The sequence below is a fragment of the Terrapene carolina genome, unplaced genomic scaffold (assembly GCF_002925995.2).
Source record: "Terrapene carolina triunguis isolate 2854851 unplaced genomic scaffold, T_m_triunguis-2.0 Scaffold751, whole genome shotgun sequence".
NCBI classification, from domain to species: Eukaryota; Metazoa; Chordata; order Testudines; family Emydidae; genus Terrapene; species Terrapene triunguis.
Window position 1 is genome coordinate 854232 of NW_020665102.1, and position 15849 is coordinate 870080.

At 64.3% G+C, this 15849-nt stretch overlaps 1 protein-coding gene across 2 annotated transcripts; it reads right to left on the reverse strand.

The window, feature by feature from the left end:
* Positions 1–7221: 7221 nt before the first annotated feature.
* KCNAB3 (potassium voltage-gated channel subfamily A regulatory beta subunit 3) lies at positions 7222–14795 on the reverse strand. 2 transcript variants are annotated; one of them, XM_026660336.1, is made up of 14 exons: positions 14439–14795; positions 13044–13087; positions 12827–12864; positions 12633–12712; positions 12302–12346; positions 12106–12150; positions 11805–11848; positions 11287–11373; positions 9329–9414; positions 8989–9109; positions 8412–8506; positions 8116–8236; positions 7789–7877; positions 7222–7395 (listed from the first exon to the last, which is right to left on the reverse strand). In XM_026660336.1, the coding sequence occupies exons 1-14, from the start codon at positions 14678–14680 to the stop codon at positions 7306–7308; spliced, it is 1227 nt and encodes a 408-aa protein (XP_026516121.1). In that variant the 5' UTR covers positions 14681–14795; the 3' UTR covers positions 7222–7305. The 2 variants fall into 2 exon arrangements, with proteins under 2 accessions (XP_026516121.1, XP_026516122.1); XM_026660337.1 differs by lacking the exons at positions 8412–8506; positions 8989–9109.
* Positions 14796–15849: the final 1054 nt, after the last annotated feature.

Genomic DNA, 15849 nt, shown 5'->3' on the forward strand with positions numbered 1-15849 from the left:
GACCTTGGGCCTGTCACGGTGTCACTTTCTCCCGCTGTAAAAGGAGGCACAGAGCAGCCGACCGAAGGAGCTTGGTTTGGGAAACCCCAGGGCGGCGTCTCCAGCTGCCGGGCCGAGGGGATCCCCTAACCCTGGTTCCCTGGCAGAGCCCAGACCGCTCTGCGCCCCCCTGCCCCCCTGGCAAACGGCCTGTTTCCGTCCGTCCGAAACCCGTCGCTTCCCCTCACGCCTCTGCCGGCCTCCTGTGCGTGCCCCCGGCGCAGCCCTCAGCCGGGCCTGGGGCCCCTGGGCGCCCGCCAGAGAGAAATCATAAATAATTCCCCTCTGAGGGGACCGGCTCTCCGGCGGGGCTCGGGGTCTCTGCGCAGGCTACTTAACGCCGCCAAGTCTGGCTGGCCGGCTGCGTTTGCCGGAATGGCTCGGCCGCAGGCACAGAAATACCAGCGTCCCTCTGTCTCTGCAGGACACGGTCACTATTTCTGCGCATCACTGTCGTATGTAACGGTCCCGGCACGGACCCCGACCGAGATTGGGGCCCCGTCATGCCGGGTACGGCGCGGATGCAGACAGCCCCTGCCTCAAAAGAGCAATCAATCTCAATAGGCAAAGGCTAGGTGGGGAAACTGAGTCACCGAGAGGGTGGAAGTGATAGCCCAAGGTGGGGATAGACTTGGGTGCCCACGCCCAGAGCCCCAGCCACTAGACTGAGCTCTCCCTTCAGCCTTCAATCCAGCCGAGGGCCTGGACTGACCCTCCGTGCTTTACAGGACTGGGCATGTGGGCCCCCCGGTGGGTCCGGCTGTTGTTCTGACAGGACCCCATGGCTTACGGCCTCCCCCTGCCCCGTCCGCCTATTCCAGCTTCCTAACATGGTTCTTGCACATCCTGTCCTAAACGATCGTGTCATGCGGCTGTTAAACCTCAGTGGTGCCCTGCCCCAGAAGTGGCTGCATTCCGGTCCCGGGCCAGCGATCCCTAGGCAGCGTTGCTCTGGGGCTGTTACCCAGCTGCCGCGTGCCACCGCAGAGGTGGCTGCATTGGAGTGCTAGGTGAGCAATCCCTATGCACTGTTCCTCTGCGGCTGTTACACGGCTGCTGCGTCCCACCCCAGAGGTGGCCGCGTTTCTCGGCGGGCCCTCAATGCTGCCTTGGTTTCCTGCACCGGAAAGGGGCTGAGGAGAGGGAGTGGCAGGATACCACGGGGGTAGGATGAGGTCATCCCCCAGCTGCTGGTCCAACCATGCGTCATTTGCTCTTCCTGCAGGTGACGGGCCCTGGCCTGGATCCAAGTGGAGTCGGCAGGCCCAGCCCAGCGTCCCAGCCCCAGAGCGGCCGGAGCCAGCAGCGGCTGGAGTCGTTAGCAAATAGCTGGGCTCCCTTGTCAACAGTGGGCCTGGATGGGTGGTTAGAGTGGGGGGTTGGGAGCCAGGTTCTGGGTTCTCTCCCTGTTCTGGGAGGGGAGTGGGGGCTAGTGGTTAGAGCAGGGGTGGCTGGGTGCTTGCAATTCGCCACGGGGTTGGCGCATTGGGCGGCTGTGTGGTTGTGCGGCTGTCTCTGGCCCCATCTCCAGTGCATTACCTGTTGCCTGCGAGCGGGGGTATGGCGACGGTCATGGTGCGGGTGGCGGCGCAGTGTGCCGGTTCGTCTGGCTGTGCGCTGGTGTACCCGCGACCATGGTCGTCTATGGCGTCTCCAGGCCGACCGCCCTGGTGGTGGTACATTTGTGGTGTCCCCCCCGCGGGTTGTGCGTGGGCGATTGATAGATCGGGTGTGTTTATGTCCCAAACATCCGCTTTCCTCTCCAGCACCTGTGTACCCCAACTATCCCTTCTCCGACTGTCATAGAATCATAGAATATCAGGGTTGGAAGGGACCTCAGGAGGTATCTAGTCCAACCCCCTGCTCAAAGCAGGACCAATCCCCAGACAGATTTTTGCCCCAGATCCCTAACATGGCCCCCTCAAAGATTGAACTCACAACCCTGCGTTTAGCAGGCCAATGCTCAAACCACTGAGCTATCCCTCCCCCATCCTACAACCAGCCTGATTTCCCCTCCCCAGACCCCAGCTGGTGCAGGGGGGTTTCCTGTTGTCTGCCTGGCTCGGGGTTGCAACAGGTTTCGGACACCCGCAGACCAGCAGGAACCTTGGCCTGTCCCGTTCGCTGCCGGCGGGCCTTGGTTTTACTGGAGTCTGGGCTGGGCCTGGGGGCGTTGGGGTGAATCGGGGGGCCTGGGAGCTACAGAGGGGATCTAGGTGCCCGTGTGACCCCTGAGGCAAATAGCTTCTGGGAACGGGGAGATGACCCGGCGGCCTGTGCCCTGCCGCATGGCCGATTTCCCAACTTCTGACTCACACCCACCAGCCACAACCCGTGAGTCATTCCCAGCGGGTAAATAAATACACCAGGTGCCTACATGCCACACAGCCAGAAAGCTACAGGCGTCCCGCCCCCGGGGCTGGCTCTTAACCCCCTCCTCTCCGGTACGGGGGACGGACCCAGGCCTTTCTCCCCCCCGGCTCCCACCTGGCCCCAGGGTGGGGACCGGCTGGCTCAGGGGGCAGGGAATGGGGCAGGGGCCTGTCCCCTCTAGGGGGTGCTGGCTCCCACCCGGCCCCAGGGCGGGGACTGGCTGGCTCAGGGGGGCAGGGAATGGGGCAGGGGTCTGTCCCCTCTCGGGGGCGCTGGCTCCCACCTGGCCCCAGGGCGGGGACTGGCTGACTCAGGGGGGCAGGGAATGGGGCAGGGGCCTGTCCCCATTCGGGGGCGCCGGCTCTGCAGGGCTCGGAGTGGGGGCTGGGCAGAGAGGTGCGCGCCGGGGGTTGGGTCCTGGCCTGATTTCCCAGCCCCGGGCACCGTGCCAGCTTCCACCGGGATTTGCATAATCCCAGGAACCGGTTTTCCCAGGATTACTCAACCCGGCGCCAGCGGCTGGGATTGTAACCCGGAAAGGGGGCTGAGCAAACTGACCCCCCAGCCCTGGGCTTCCCCCCAGTTCTGCTGGTGCCCCTCACTCCTGACCCGCAGCCCCACTGCTATCCCCTCCCAGCCCTGCGAAATAATCACACAGTCTTATGGAAGCTGCAAGCGCAGCCAACCAGATCTGGGCCCCCCACATTGTGCCAGGTGCTGCACAGACTCCCGGCGAGCAACGGGCACTGCTCCAAAGACTAGCCAAAGAGGTGGGGAAACTGAGGCACACAGCCCCACCCACCTGTCTCTGGAGATTGAAGCCACCACGTGCCCGGCCAGCCTCCCTCGGTCACGGGAGGCGCGTTATCCCCACGTGCCTGGCTGAGGAAGCATGAAATTTGTCGGCTAATTACTGTGGGCCTGGCGGCTGGCTGGGCCAGACCAGCCACTTTCCTGGCACGGCTGTAACTGGGGTGTCACTGCACCCGAGGGGTGAAGAGGAAGAGGCGAATTAGCGAACAGGACGTGATCAGGCGGGTTTGGGACGCGGCGCGTGGGGCCGCCCAGCCAGGCGCGAGAAGGTGGAAGAGCAGGGACTGCCCGTGGGAGTTGGGCGCCGATATGCCATAGAGGGGGCAGCGTGGCGGACCGTGCCAGCCCCTGTTCTTGCACTGGGCGGCCCGGCGTCACACAGGGCAAGGGGGTTACAGCCAAGATGTGGAGTGACGTCTGATTGACGCCTGAATGAGTGTGTGTGTGGGGGTGATTGTCCCAGTGCTCCTGTGGAGTGACTCCTGATTGACTCTGGAGTGAGGGAGTGGGAGTCGGCCCCAGTGACTCCAGTGGAGTGACTCTGGATTGACTCCGGAGTGAGCGAGCGGGGGATCAGACCATAGACTCCGGTGGAGTGACTCTGGATTGACTCCAGAGCGAGCGGGGGATCGGCCCATAGACTCCAGTGAAATGACTGGATTGACTCCGAAGTGAATAAGAGTCTAACTGGGTTTATGGGTCAAGTATTTTGTCCCCTCTGTTATTCTCCGCCGGGATTAGCGAGATATTGGCCTGATCCGAACTCAGTCATGTAGCAAACGACTGGCGCGTCGGATGGACATTGGGGGGTTTGGGGGTTGTTTTGGGGGGGAGTGGGAGCTAGCCCCACTCCCCTCCCAGAGCCAGGGAGAGAACCCAGGAGTCCTGGCTCCCAGCCCCCGGCTCTAACCACTACACCTCACTCCCCTTCCAGAGCTGGGGAGAGAACCCAGGAGTCCTGACTCCCAGCCCCCCCTGCTCTAACCCACCAGTCCCCACTCTCCTCCCAGAGCTGGGGAGAGAACCCAGGAATCCGGGCTCCCAGCACCCCAGCTCTAACCACTACACCTCACTCCCCTTCCCAGAGCCGGGGAGAGAACGCAGGAGTTCTGGCTCCCAGCCCCCCGGCTCTAACCACTAGACCACACTCCCCTCCCAGAGCTGGGGAGAGAACCCAGGAATCCTGGTTCCTGCCACGCGCCCCCCTTCCGGGAGCCGGGAAGCCTCCAGAAACGCGCTGCCTGCGTGCGCTGGCCCGTCGCCACCACCCGTGTGACTCGATTACCGATGAGTCAGCGGCTCTCCAGGGACTTTCCCGGCTGCCGAGGCCCTGGCCACACGTCGGTCCTGTCCAACCCAGCACGCGCCAGGCTCCCCGGTCGTGACCGGCATGGCACCGGGGCTGATGCAGGCCGCCTTTATGGGCCCGATCTCAGCCACGCTCCCGCCCCGGGCTCAGCCCAGTGCTTTCCAAGCGTAACCCCAGTTGTCCACACGCCGTCTGCTGAGGGGCCCGGGGGACAAGCCGGGACTGGCCGGTCTCTGTGGGGTGGAGGGGGACGCTCAGCTGGGGGATGGGGCTGAAACTACCCAGGGGAGCAGCATGAAAAACAGCCTTAGGTAGGGGGGAAAAACGTAGCCACTACGTCGGGATGCACTGGGGGGGTTACGCGGGAGCCCCACTTCGGGGTGATGCTGTGGGGGGAAGAGGTGGGGCAGCTGGTTACCCAAGGACCCTTCACCCAGCCCTGAGATGCAGCCACCTCTGTGGCGGGGCGGCTGGTTACACAGGGACCCCTCGCCTGGCGCTGAGATGCAGCCACCTCTGGGGTGGGGTGGCTGGTTACACAGGGACCCCTCGCCTAGCCATGTGGCCCCTTCACTGCCCCCTACTGACCCACTGGAAGAAGACAGGCAGCACCAGGTTCGGTTGGTTACTGATTTATTATTTCCCTTTTTACATTTCAACCTTCTTCCGAAAAGAGCGAAGCTTCCACAGCCAAACCCCAAAAATCTCTGGGCCGGGGGGGGGCTCTGTGTGGGGTGAAGCTACAGGGCAGGGGGGCCCAACTGGAGGGCCCAACAGAACGACCTGCAATGCACCGCATCACGTGGGAGGGGAGGCATAGCCCTGAGATAGACCCACACCTGAACCCCCCACACCCCAGCTCTGCCAGTGCCCCTGACTCCCGACCCGCAGCCCCTGCTAGCCCCGCCCCGGGGCCCCTCCAGCCCTGCCGGTGCCCCTCACTCCCGACCTGCAGCCCCTCAGCTATTTCAGGCCTTGGGCTATTCTAAGCTCGTTTCACGCACTGCTGCGGAGCAAACATCCATTCAGCTGCAAAACCTGCCTTTCAAGTGGCTCATTATGAACAGCAGAGAACATGGCCAAGGTCACAGACAGCATCAGCTACGAATAGAACCCAGGGTCCCGGCTCCCAGCCCCCCTGCTCTCACCACTAGCCCCCACTCCCACCCAGAGCGGAGCAGAGAACCCAGGCGTCCTGGCTCCCAGCCCCCCTGCTCTCACCACTAGCCCCCACTCCCCACCCAGAGCGGAGCAGAGAACCCAGGCGTCCTGGCTCCCAGCCCCCCCTGCTCTAACCACCAGCCCCCAGTCCCCTCCCAGAGCCGGGGAGAGAACTCAGGAGTCCTGGCTCCCAGCCCCCTTCTGCTCTAACCCACCCCGGAGTTTAATTCCCCTCCCACGTCTTAAACTCATCTGGTGGGATCTAAGAAAAATGCGCTCCCTACTGGCTCTTGAGGTGCACTGCAGGTTCACACAGGGTTTGCGGAAAAGGAGCCCAGTTCAGGGTGGGGATGGAACCGTGCCCAGACCCCGGGGCAGAGCTGGGGCCGTCTGCCGTAGGCCCCGTTGGAGCCGGTCCTGGGCTATGTTACAGTGACATGCTCAGCAGCTGTTGCCCGGAGCTGGTGAGAGATTGGATCCCGTTCAGTGCCGAGAGGCAGCCACCTCTGAGGTGGGGTGGCTGGTTACAGAGGGCCCCCTCGCCTGGCGCTGAGATGCAGCCACCTCTGGGGGGGGAGGGGGGAGAGGCTGGTTACATAGGGACCCCTCGCCCGGCCCTGAGATGCGGCCACCTCTGGGGCGAGTCATGGCAGCTGCTGAACTGCCGCCTGCAACTCCATGAGAACGTAGGCCAGGAAGCGAAGGAAAAGGACGTTTCAGGGGAGGGGGAGTGGAGACTTTGTCCCGGACTCCTGGGTCCTGTCCCCCCGGCATTCCTCTGGGTGTTTGCCGGTAGCAAGGCCCCTTGGTCCCCCGGGAGAATCGGAAGTGCCGCTCTCGTTTCTGTACAGAGTCCACCAACCCCGAGAGGACGGGGCCCATCTGTCCAGCCACCAGCCGGAAGCCAGGATTGTGCGAAAGCAGGGGGGGGGGGGGTCTCCCGGGGGGGGGGGGGGCTTGTAGCCCCCCCTCGCCCTCCCCCTCGCTAGAGCATTATTGCTATAGGAAAAGCTGGCTCTGGATGATAGATGGGTTTTGTTGTTTTTTCATTTAAAGTGGAGAAAGAAACATGTCCTGGGTGGATTTGATCAATATCCTTCCGCCACCGGGAAAGGGGGGGCAGGGAGAGAAAAATAGTCCCCCCAAGGGAATTCCCCAAGTCCCCAGCAGGGGGCACCAGCCAGCTGGGGGGGGGGGGGGAGGAGACAGAGGCCCAAGGCCACACCGGAGCCAACTGAGGGTGCGCAGGGAAAGACACAAGTGCCCCCCATTCTCCACGTCGGCTGGGTTAATTAGATGGATCGATGAATCCCGCGCCGAGGCAGTGGCCCATCCCTTTAAAAACGAGAGCATGGATACGGCGGGAGGCGAAGCGGCCGGCGAGATCCGGCGCGAAAGCTGGCGGGGAGGGCGGGGCCTTTCACCCGCCAATCCCCTGGCTCATGCCGGCAGTGGGGATAGGTCGAAGCACCAGGAAGATACGGGGGAGGTGGGTGGTCTTGGGTCATGCGCTAAGTGGCTCCTCCTCCCCAGCAGTGCAGAGAGCCGGGCAGAGGGATACGCAGTCCGGTGGGACAAGGGCATGCACAGTCCCGGGCGCCGATGTGTCCCTACGCCCGGGACTCTTTTTTCGTATTGGGCTTGTTGCCCAGGAGGGCGTCGATTTCCTGAATGACGGGCGGGGTCAGCTGGGCCAGCACCTGCCGGGAGGGGGGGGGTGAGATCCCCCGGGCCAATGCCACTCCCCCTGCTGGGAGAGAACCCAGGAGTCCTGGCTCCCAGCCCCCCTTGCTCTAACCCACCAGCCCCCACTCCCCTCCCAGAGCCGGGGAGAGAACCCAGGAGTCCTGGCTCCCAGCCCCCCTGCTCTGACCCAGCAGCCCCCACACCCCTCCCAAAGCCGGGGAGAGAACCCAGGGGTCCTGGCTCCCAGGCCCCCCTGTTCTAACCCCCAGCCCCCACTCCCCTCCCCTCCCCTCCCAAAGCCGGGGAGAGAACCCAGGGGTCCTGGCTCCCAGGCCTCCCTGCTCTGACCCACCAGCCCCCACTCCCCTCCCAGAGCTGGGGGGGCACGGCGGGGGAGGGGCGCTCACCTGGATGGCTCCGAGGTTCTCGATCAGCTGTTCGGCGCTGGACACTCCGAGCAGGACGGAGCTGACGCCCTCAGAGCGCAGGCACCAGGCTGTGGGGCAGAGACGGGGAGGTGGAAAGGGCCTGTGGGTGGCAGTCCCCCCTGCCTGCCAGGGGAGAGTGCCCCCTGATGAGCCCCCTGCTCCACTCCCTGCCCCACAGCGCCCCCTAGCACTACCCTGGGGCCAGCCCTGCCTACCAGGTGAGAGCACCCCCTGCTGAGCCCCCTGACCCACTCCCTGCCCCACAGCACCCCACAGTGCCACCCTGGGGCAGGGCCTGTTCCTCACCGATCGCCAGCTGGGCCACGGTGCAGCCCAGACGCTCGGCGATGGGCTGCAGCTCCTTGATCTTGGCCTGTTGCTTCCGCCCGTCGTCGCTCTGCAGCTTCTCCTTCAGCCACTGATAGCCCTGGGTGGGGGGGACAGGGCGTCAGGCGGTGCCGGGGGGAGTGGGGGGGTTTAGGGGGTGGAGGGGCAGGGGGAGCCCAGATGGGGGTGCAGGGCCACCGGGGCACTGGGGACGCAGAGGCATGGATGGGGTGGGGGTGGGGGGTCCCGGCAGGGCGTGGGGGAGGCCCCTGTACCTTGATGGCAGCCCGACAGTTCTCGGGGACCCGTTCCTCATACTTGCCGGTGATGAGGCCGCAGGCCAGGGGGGACCAGGTAACGGCACCCACACCTGGGGGGGAAAAGAGGGATTAGCTCCCCCCCAGCGACGCCCCCCGCCCCTCCCCCTTCGCCCCACAGATCCTCCCATCCTCATCCCCTCCCCCATGGGACCTGCCCCACAGGTCCCTTCTACCCCATCTGCACCCTCCAACACCCTGCCTCATGGACCCCCCAACCTCCTCCCCTCCACCTCCAGCTCCCCACTCCTCCCCCACAACACCCTGCCCCATGGATCCCCCCGCCCATCATCTATCCCACAGATCCCCTTCATCCCCAGCTCCCCACTCCTCCCCCCACACCCTGCGCCATGGATCCCCCTCCACCCATCACCCACCCCAAAGATCCCCTCCACCCCCATGGATCCCCCCCACCCATCATCTGCCCCACAGATCCCCTCCACCCCAGCTCCCCACTCCTCCCTCTCAACACCCTGCCCCATGGACCCCCTCCCCCCCAGGCCCCGTCCGCCCCCCCCCCGGTGCGGGCACCCACCGATCTTGTGGTAGAGCTCGGGGAGCTGCGACTCCACCTTGTCGCGCTGGAACATGTGGTACTCGGCCTGTTCGCACACCGGCGGCACGAGGTTGAACTGCCGGGCCACTGAATACGCCTCCTGTGGAGCATGGGGGGCGGGGGGGTGAGACGGGCGTGGCCAGGGGACACCCTCCCCGGTATTCCCCCATGCCTCCTGGCATCGTCCTCCCTGGCACGGGCCCCTGAAAGGCTCCCCCTGCCTGGGGGCCCCGTCCCCTCCCTCTACCCTGCTCCCCCCCAAACCAGGGGTGCCCTCTGCCCCGCCCCCCCCAATTCCCGGTGCAGGCGGGTCACTCACCATGATCTCCATGGCGCTCCAGCGCGAGGTGCCCCAGTACATGGCCATGCCCTGGTTGATGACGTAAGTCATGGCCCGCACGATCTCTGGGCACGGGGGGGGGGGGGAAGAGGGGAGACAGGTTAGCCGAGGACCCCCGCTTCCCCCCTACCGGGGGAGCCCCATTTTCAAACCCCAGCCGCTCAAAGCTGTGGGACCTGAGCCCCACTTGGGTGCCGTGTTCACTCTGAACCCTACTGATGGCCGTTCCTAGCGCTGGCAGAGACGCAACCTGCGGCCACTCACACGGTGTTAACTCTGAACCTGACTGATGGGGAATGTTAGCCCTGCCTGCAGGACGATAGCTGAGCTCGAGCAACCTCCTGCCCCGCTAGATAAGAGTGAGTGTTCACTCTGAACCCTACTGATAGCCATTCCTAGCGCCAGCAGAGACGTTACCTGCGGCCGCGCGCGCAGCATTAACTCTGAACTCTGCTGACAGTGATTGTTAGCCCTGCCTGCAGAACAGCTGTGCCAGAGACACTCCCTATATAACAACGTTCACTCTGAACCCTACTGATATCACATTTTAGCCTGGCCTGTGGAACAATGGCTCTGTCAGACCTATGACCTGCTGGCAGGGATACCAATGGGAGTGTTAATCCTGGCCCCTACTGATGGGCAAATACATCTCAATAGCACTGACAGATATGGGGGCCGCTACCATTTAGCTCAATGGACCGTTGACTCTGAAACCTACTGATGGCAGCATTTCCTGCCCACTCTGCGGACAGACCTGTGACCTGGCCCAATTTATCTCAGTGACCGGGTTATTTCTGGTGATGAATTCACTCCTAGCTGGCCCCAGGAGAGACGTGATACGGCCCTATTTAGCGCAATGGGGTGTTGACTCTGAAACCTACTGAGGGCGGTTTTTCACACCCAGACTGCAGAACCAGAGCAGACAGAGGTGGGACCTGGGCCGAGTCATCTCCGAGGGATGTGCCAGCCATGGGCCTGTTAGGATCTGTGTCTGTCTGGCTGCAGGCAGGTTCCACCCCCATCTCAAACATTACAGTACGAGCAGACACCCCTCTGCACTGACACATACGTATAGAGCCAGACCTGTAGGGTAGAGTCCCGTGAACACCACAGTGACCCAGCATGGGGTCTCTATCCTACACTGCTTGGTCAATGGGGGTCAGGGGCTATGGGATTCTAGGGGGCTTTGGGGCGGGACTGGGTCAATGGGGAGGTCTCTGGGGTTTGGAGAACAAGGGGGGTTAACGGGGTTCTAGGGAGTTCGGGGAATCTCTGCCCTACAGTGCCGGGTCCATGTGTGTGTGTGTGGGGGGGGGGGGGGGGGAGGGAGAGCAAGGAAGTTTGTGGGGCATTCAGGTTCTATTGGTTTTAAGGGGCAACTATGGGGTTTCGGGGATTTCTATCCTACGGGGCCAGATCTATGGGGTTCTATGAGGTTGGGGGGGGTCAATGAGCATTCAGGGGGGTCTCCGCCCTATGGGGCCAGGTCTATGGATTTTGGGGGGTCTGCAGGGGTTCAGGGGGTCTCTGGGGTTTGGGGGTGTCAATGCGAGTTCAGGGGGTCTCTAGCCCACAACGCTGGGCCTATGGGGTCTATAGGTTCTGGGAGGATCTATAGGAGTTTGGGGGTGTCTATGGGGCTATAGAGGGTTTCCATGGGGTGGGGGTCTACAGGGGGTCTCTCCAGTACCTTCCAGTAGCAGTAGGCGGAAGTTGGGGTCATACTCTGCGGGGGGAAGCAGACAGAGGTGAGGGGAAGATATGGGGGGCCCATCCCCCCACAACCCCCCCATGAGATATCCCGGGGGGGAGGGGAAGACACACACACACGCGCGAGGGCTGTCGATGATGGGCTGGGGGTGCCCCGGAGAGGCAATGCTGAAGGGACGGGGGGAGGGGCACGGAGGGGGCGGAGCCAACGGGGGGGCAGGACCCACCTTCCATGGGGCTGTTGGCGTCCATGCGGTTGGCGAAGACGATATCAACGTAGTCCAGCTGCAGCCGCTCCAGCGACCCCCTCAGCCCTGGGGGGGGGCATGGCGGGGGGGGGTCAGTCGGGGGGGCGCAGGGACCCCCCACCCCACAAGGCCCCCTGAATCCTGCCACCTGCCACAGATTCCTCCCCCCACAGACTCCTCCTCACAGAGTCCCGGTGCCCCTCACTCCCCCCTGGGATGGACGCCCCCCATGCTCCCCCCCCCGCCCAGCCCCCCCTCCTAACCCACCCCCCTCTTCTGCTGCTCCCCCCCCACAGCACCCCCCCCACCTGCCCAGCCCCCCTGAATCCTGCTAGCCCCCACCCCATCCCTTGCTCCATCTCTCCTGAGGCCCCCAAATCCTACCCGCACCCCCTCCTGCTGCCCCCCTCCCCTCAGCTCCGCCCCCGTCAGCCCAAACCCTGCCCCGCCCCCAGCTCCACCCCACCCCAGTGCTGCCCCCCTCATCCGCATCTCACCCTCAATGATGTGCTTCCGGGAGAGGCCCCGCTCCGTCTCCGCCCTGGAGGGGGAGAGATTAAAATTTGAGGGTGGGGGGGTCCCCTAAGCCACTCCATAGGGACCTGCCCCCAGGGGGAACAGGGGGCCTCAGGGCCCATGGCCGGCTCAGCCTCCCCCCCGCACCCCACACTGGGCTGAGACCCGGCAAACTCATCTCATTGATAAACATGGATCTGGATGGGAGCCGGCGCCCCCTAGAGGGGACAGGCCCCTGCCCCATTCCCCACCCCCCAGCCCCATGGCATTCTGAGTACTCACTGGCCACCCCAGTAGATCTTGGTGGTGACAACGTAGCTGGATCGCCTGGGGGAAGGAAGGGAGGCAGGTTAGACAGGCAATGGGGAGACCCCCAGCCCAGCTCCACTGGCGCTGCCCCCTGGTAGGGGCTGAGCCCCCCACCCTGGTCCCTGCCCCATAGTGTCCCCTACAGAAGGGAGATTGGGGAGCCGGTTACCTCCAGCCTTTGCTTCGCAGGATGTTGCCCAGAGTTTTTTCTGCCCTGAAGGGAAGAGGGGGGGAAAAAAAGCAGATGAAAGAGAAAATAGAGAAATAGAAGGAGACCCCCCCACCCAGCCACACAGTCTTCCCTAGCCAGGACTCCTGGGTTCTCTCCCGGCTCTGGAAGGGGAGTGGGGGCTGGTGGGGTTAGAGCAGGGGGGGCTGGGAGCCAGGACTCCTGGGTTCTCTCCCCGGCTCTGGGAGGGGAGTTGGGGCTGATGGGTTGGGGGGGGGGGGCTGGGAGCCAGGACTCCTGGGTTCTCCCTTGCAGGGGGAGGGACACCTACTTGCCAGAAGCATAGACCTCAGCCGTGTCGAAGAGGTTGACCCCGTTCTCGTAGGCGATGGTCATCACGTTCTCCGCCGTCTGGGGGTGCAGAGAGCTGAGTCAGGCGAGGGACCCACGGCTCCGAGCCGCCCCCCCTCACCTGCGCTGGCCCCTCAGGATCTCACAGGGACCCCCGGCTGACCCAGGACTCACCTCGTCTGAGATCTGGGAGCCAAACGTCACCCAGGTGCCTGCGGGGGAGAGAATCGGTGATATGAGCCAGGAGAGGGGGAGGGTGTAGGAGCTGGGGGGGGCACAGCCCCCTCTACCCTCCCTAGTCTGTGCCCTTCCAGTGACCCCCAAGCCCCACCGGGATCCCCCCAGCCTGCGCTCCCCACGCCACCCACCTGCCCCCGACACGAGAACTCACCAAGCCCGAGGCAGGAGACACGGAGCCCGGATTTACCCAGATTTCTGCAGGAGAAAGAGCAGAATTGGGGGGGTTTACAGACTCCCCCCCCCAAGGACAGAGAGTCCCGGTGCCCCTCACTCCCGACCCGCAGCCCCCTGCTGGCCCAGCCCTGGGCACCCTCCACCCCAGCTCTGCTAATGCTCTTCGATTACCTTGAGCCCCACCGGGCTTAGCACCGGGCCAAGGGTCCCTGCGTAACCAGCCACCCCGCCCCAGAGGTGGCTGCATCTCAGCACCAGGCGAGGGGTCCCCGTGTAACCAGCCGGGCTGCCCCAGAGGTGGCTGCATCTCAGCGCCAGGCGAGGGATCCCCAGGTAACCAGCCACCCCGCCCCAGAGGTGGCCGCATCTCAGCGCCGGGTGAGGGGTCCCAGGGTAACCAGCCGCCCCCGCCCAGAGGTGGCTGCATCTCAGCGTCAGGTGAGGGGTCGCTGGATAACCGGCCGCCCTGCCCCAGAGGTGGCTGCATTTCGGCAAAGTGTCCCATATATGAGGCAGATACACATTCTCTAGTGTCCCATCTCCCCCACGGCTCTGGCTTATTCCTGGTGGTGCGGATCTCGGAACTATTTATAGTAACTTCTCGCTCACTGCGGCTGCTCCGGCTGGCACAGGAGCTGGGCATCTCCAGCCGGAGCAGAGAGGGGAAACCGAGGCACTGACCACAGGCCATGCCAGAGGTCACACAGCTAGTCTGGGGAGCAACAAACCCAGGAGTCCTGGCTCCCAGCCCCCCTGTTCTAACCCACCAGCCCCCATTCCCCTCCCAGAGCTGGGGAAAGAACCCAGGAGTCCTGCAGCCACAGGACTACCCTCACCTTACGGAAGGGGACTAGCACCCACAGCTGGGGGGAGGGGCATTATTTTAAAGCCATTTAAAGGGTAAAATGGGACAGAATTAATTGGCCCCTGCCAGGGTGGGGGTAGGAAGAGGGTACAGAGCCCAGTTACCCTATCACAGCTCTCTGTACCCCCAGAGACTCTACAAAAACACACCCGCACACACAGCCCCAGCGCCCCTACAATAATACACCAGTGGAAACTAAACTGGTAGGACTTGGAGTATCTGTGATTGGAAGTTGAATGAAGTGTGGCCAATTGTCCCCAATCCCTGCCCCTTCCCAACCCACTAGCCCCCCACTCCCCTCCCTGAGCTGGGAGAGAACCCAGGAGACCTAGCTCCCAGCCCCTCCTGCTCTAATCACTGAGACAGGAGCACTTCTTATCCATCTCAATGTCCCCTACACTCCATGGGTGCCCCCAACTCCCCCTTTCTGTCCCCAGCCCCCATTCCCCCTCTAATCCAACCCCCCCTCCAGGTCTCCCCAACTCCCCTCCGGCCCAGCCCCCCTACCTGTATTTCATTCCTGTGGCCAGCCCGGTGGACTCCCGCAGCAGGAACGCGATGTGGGGCAGGTTCTGGCCAGGTGCTCGCAGCCCCGCCACGGCCACCAGACCCCGGGCCCCCTTAGGGGGCTGGTGCCCCCCATTCCCTGGGCCCCCCTGGGCCGGCACCCCCCGCCCTCCCGCACAGAGCCGCTCCTCTGTGCTGCGGCTCCGCAGATTCTGCTCGGTGCAGGCGATAGAGACCTGCATGGCTCAACAGCAATGGGGGGCGGGGACCCCCAGGGATCCTGGCTCGTAACCTTAGGGTGACTGCAGCCCCCCCCCCGTCCCCGGAAGGGGCTGCCGGGAATCTGGGGTCGGAGTGGGGGAGGGGCCGAAGCCGTGCGGGAGAGGGGGAAATGGGGTTGGGCGGGGGGAAGTGGTGGGGATGGGGCAGAGAGGTTCCCCCCAGTCCCGGAGGGTTCGCTGCACAGTGCACAGCAGCCTCGGCTTCATTAGCATAACAGGCTCCGCCCATTAGTCCAGGGCAAGGGATGGTGGGAGGGAAGCAGATGGATTGGCGGCTCTGGGAGGGGACTGGGGGGTTAGAGCAGGGAGGGCTGGGAGCCAGGACTCCTGGGTTCTCTCCACAGCACTGGGAGGGGAGTGGGGGCTGGTGGGTTACAGCAGGGGGGGCTGGGAACCAGGACTCCTGGGTTCTCTCCCCGGCTCTGGGAGGGGAGTGGGGGCTGGGGGGTTAGAGGTGAGGGGCCTGGGAGCCAGGAGGCCTGAGTTCTCTCCTAAGGTGAACTCTGACACCCCCTCTCCCCACCCCAGCCCCGGGCCTCTGATTCCCACAGTCTGATCACAGCCCCCCACCCCCCAAAGCTGGAGGGGGAGGGGCGCTGCGCTCACAGCCGCAGTGACTCTTAAAGGGCCCCCACCCCCGGGGTGCACCCCCCCCAGGTCACCCACCCCAGCTAGGAGTGTGAGGCTCTGCTGAGGGGGGGAGCTGCTGATGCTATGTAGGACAGTTCACCTCCCCCCAGTCCCGCTCCAGTGTGTATGGGGGAGGGGTGGACTGGTCCCCTCCCAGCCCGCAGCCGGACGCCTGGGTCCACCCTGGAGTTTCTGAGATAAAGTATAAGAATTACGGGGGGGTGATGAATGGGCACCGGAGGGGGGGGGGCGGGAAGAGCTGGAAACGGTGGGACGGAGAAGCCCAGCACCCCCCCGCCCTCAAATGCAAGGGGCCGGGAGAAGCGAGCTCAGGGCTCCCCCTGCTGGGCGTGGGTGGCAGCGCAGCTGGGAGGTACCGACACTGAGCAGCCCCTCCACATCAGACCCCCCCCCCCATATTGGGAGAAGGGAGGGGAGGGGATGGTTGTACGAGGTGAGGTCGAGTGGGGTGGGGGCTGGGAGCCAGGACTCCTGGGTTC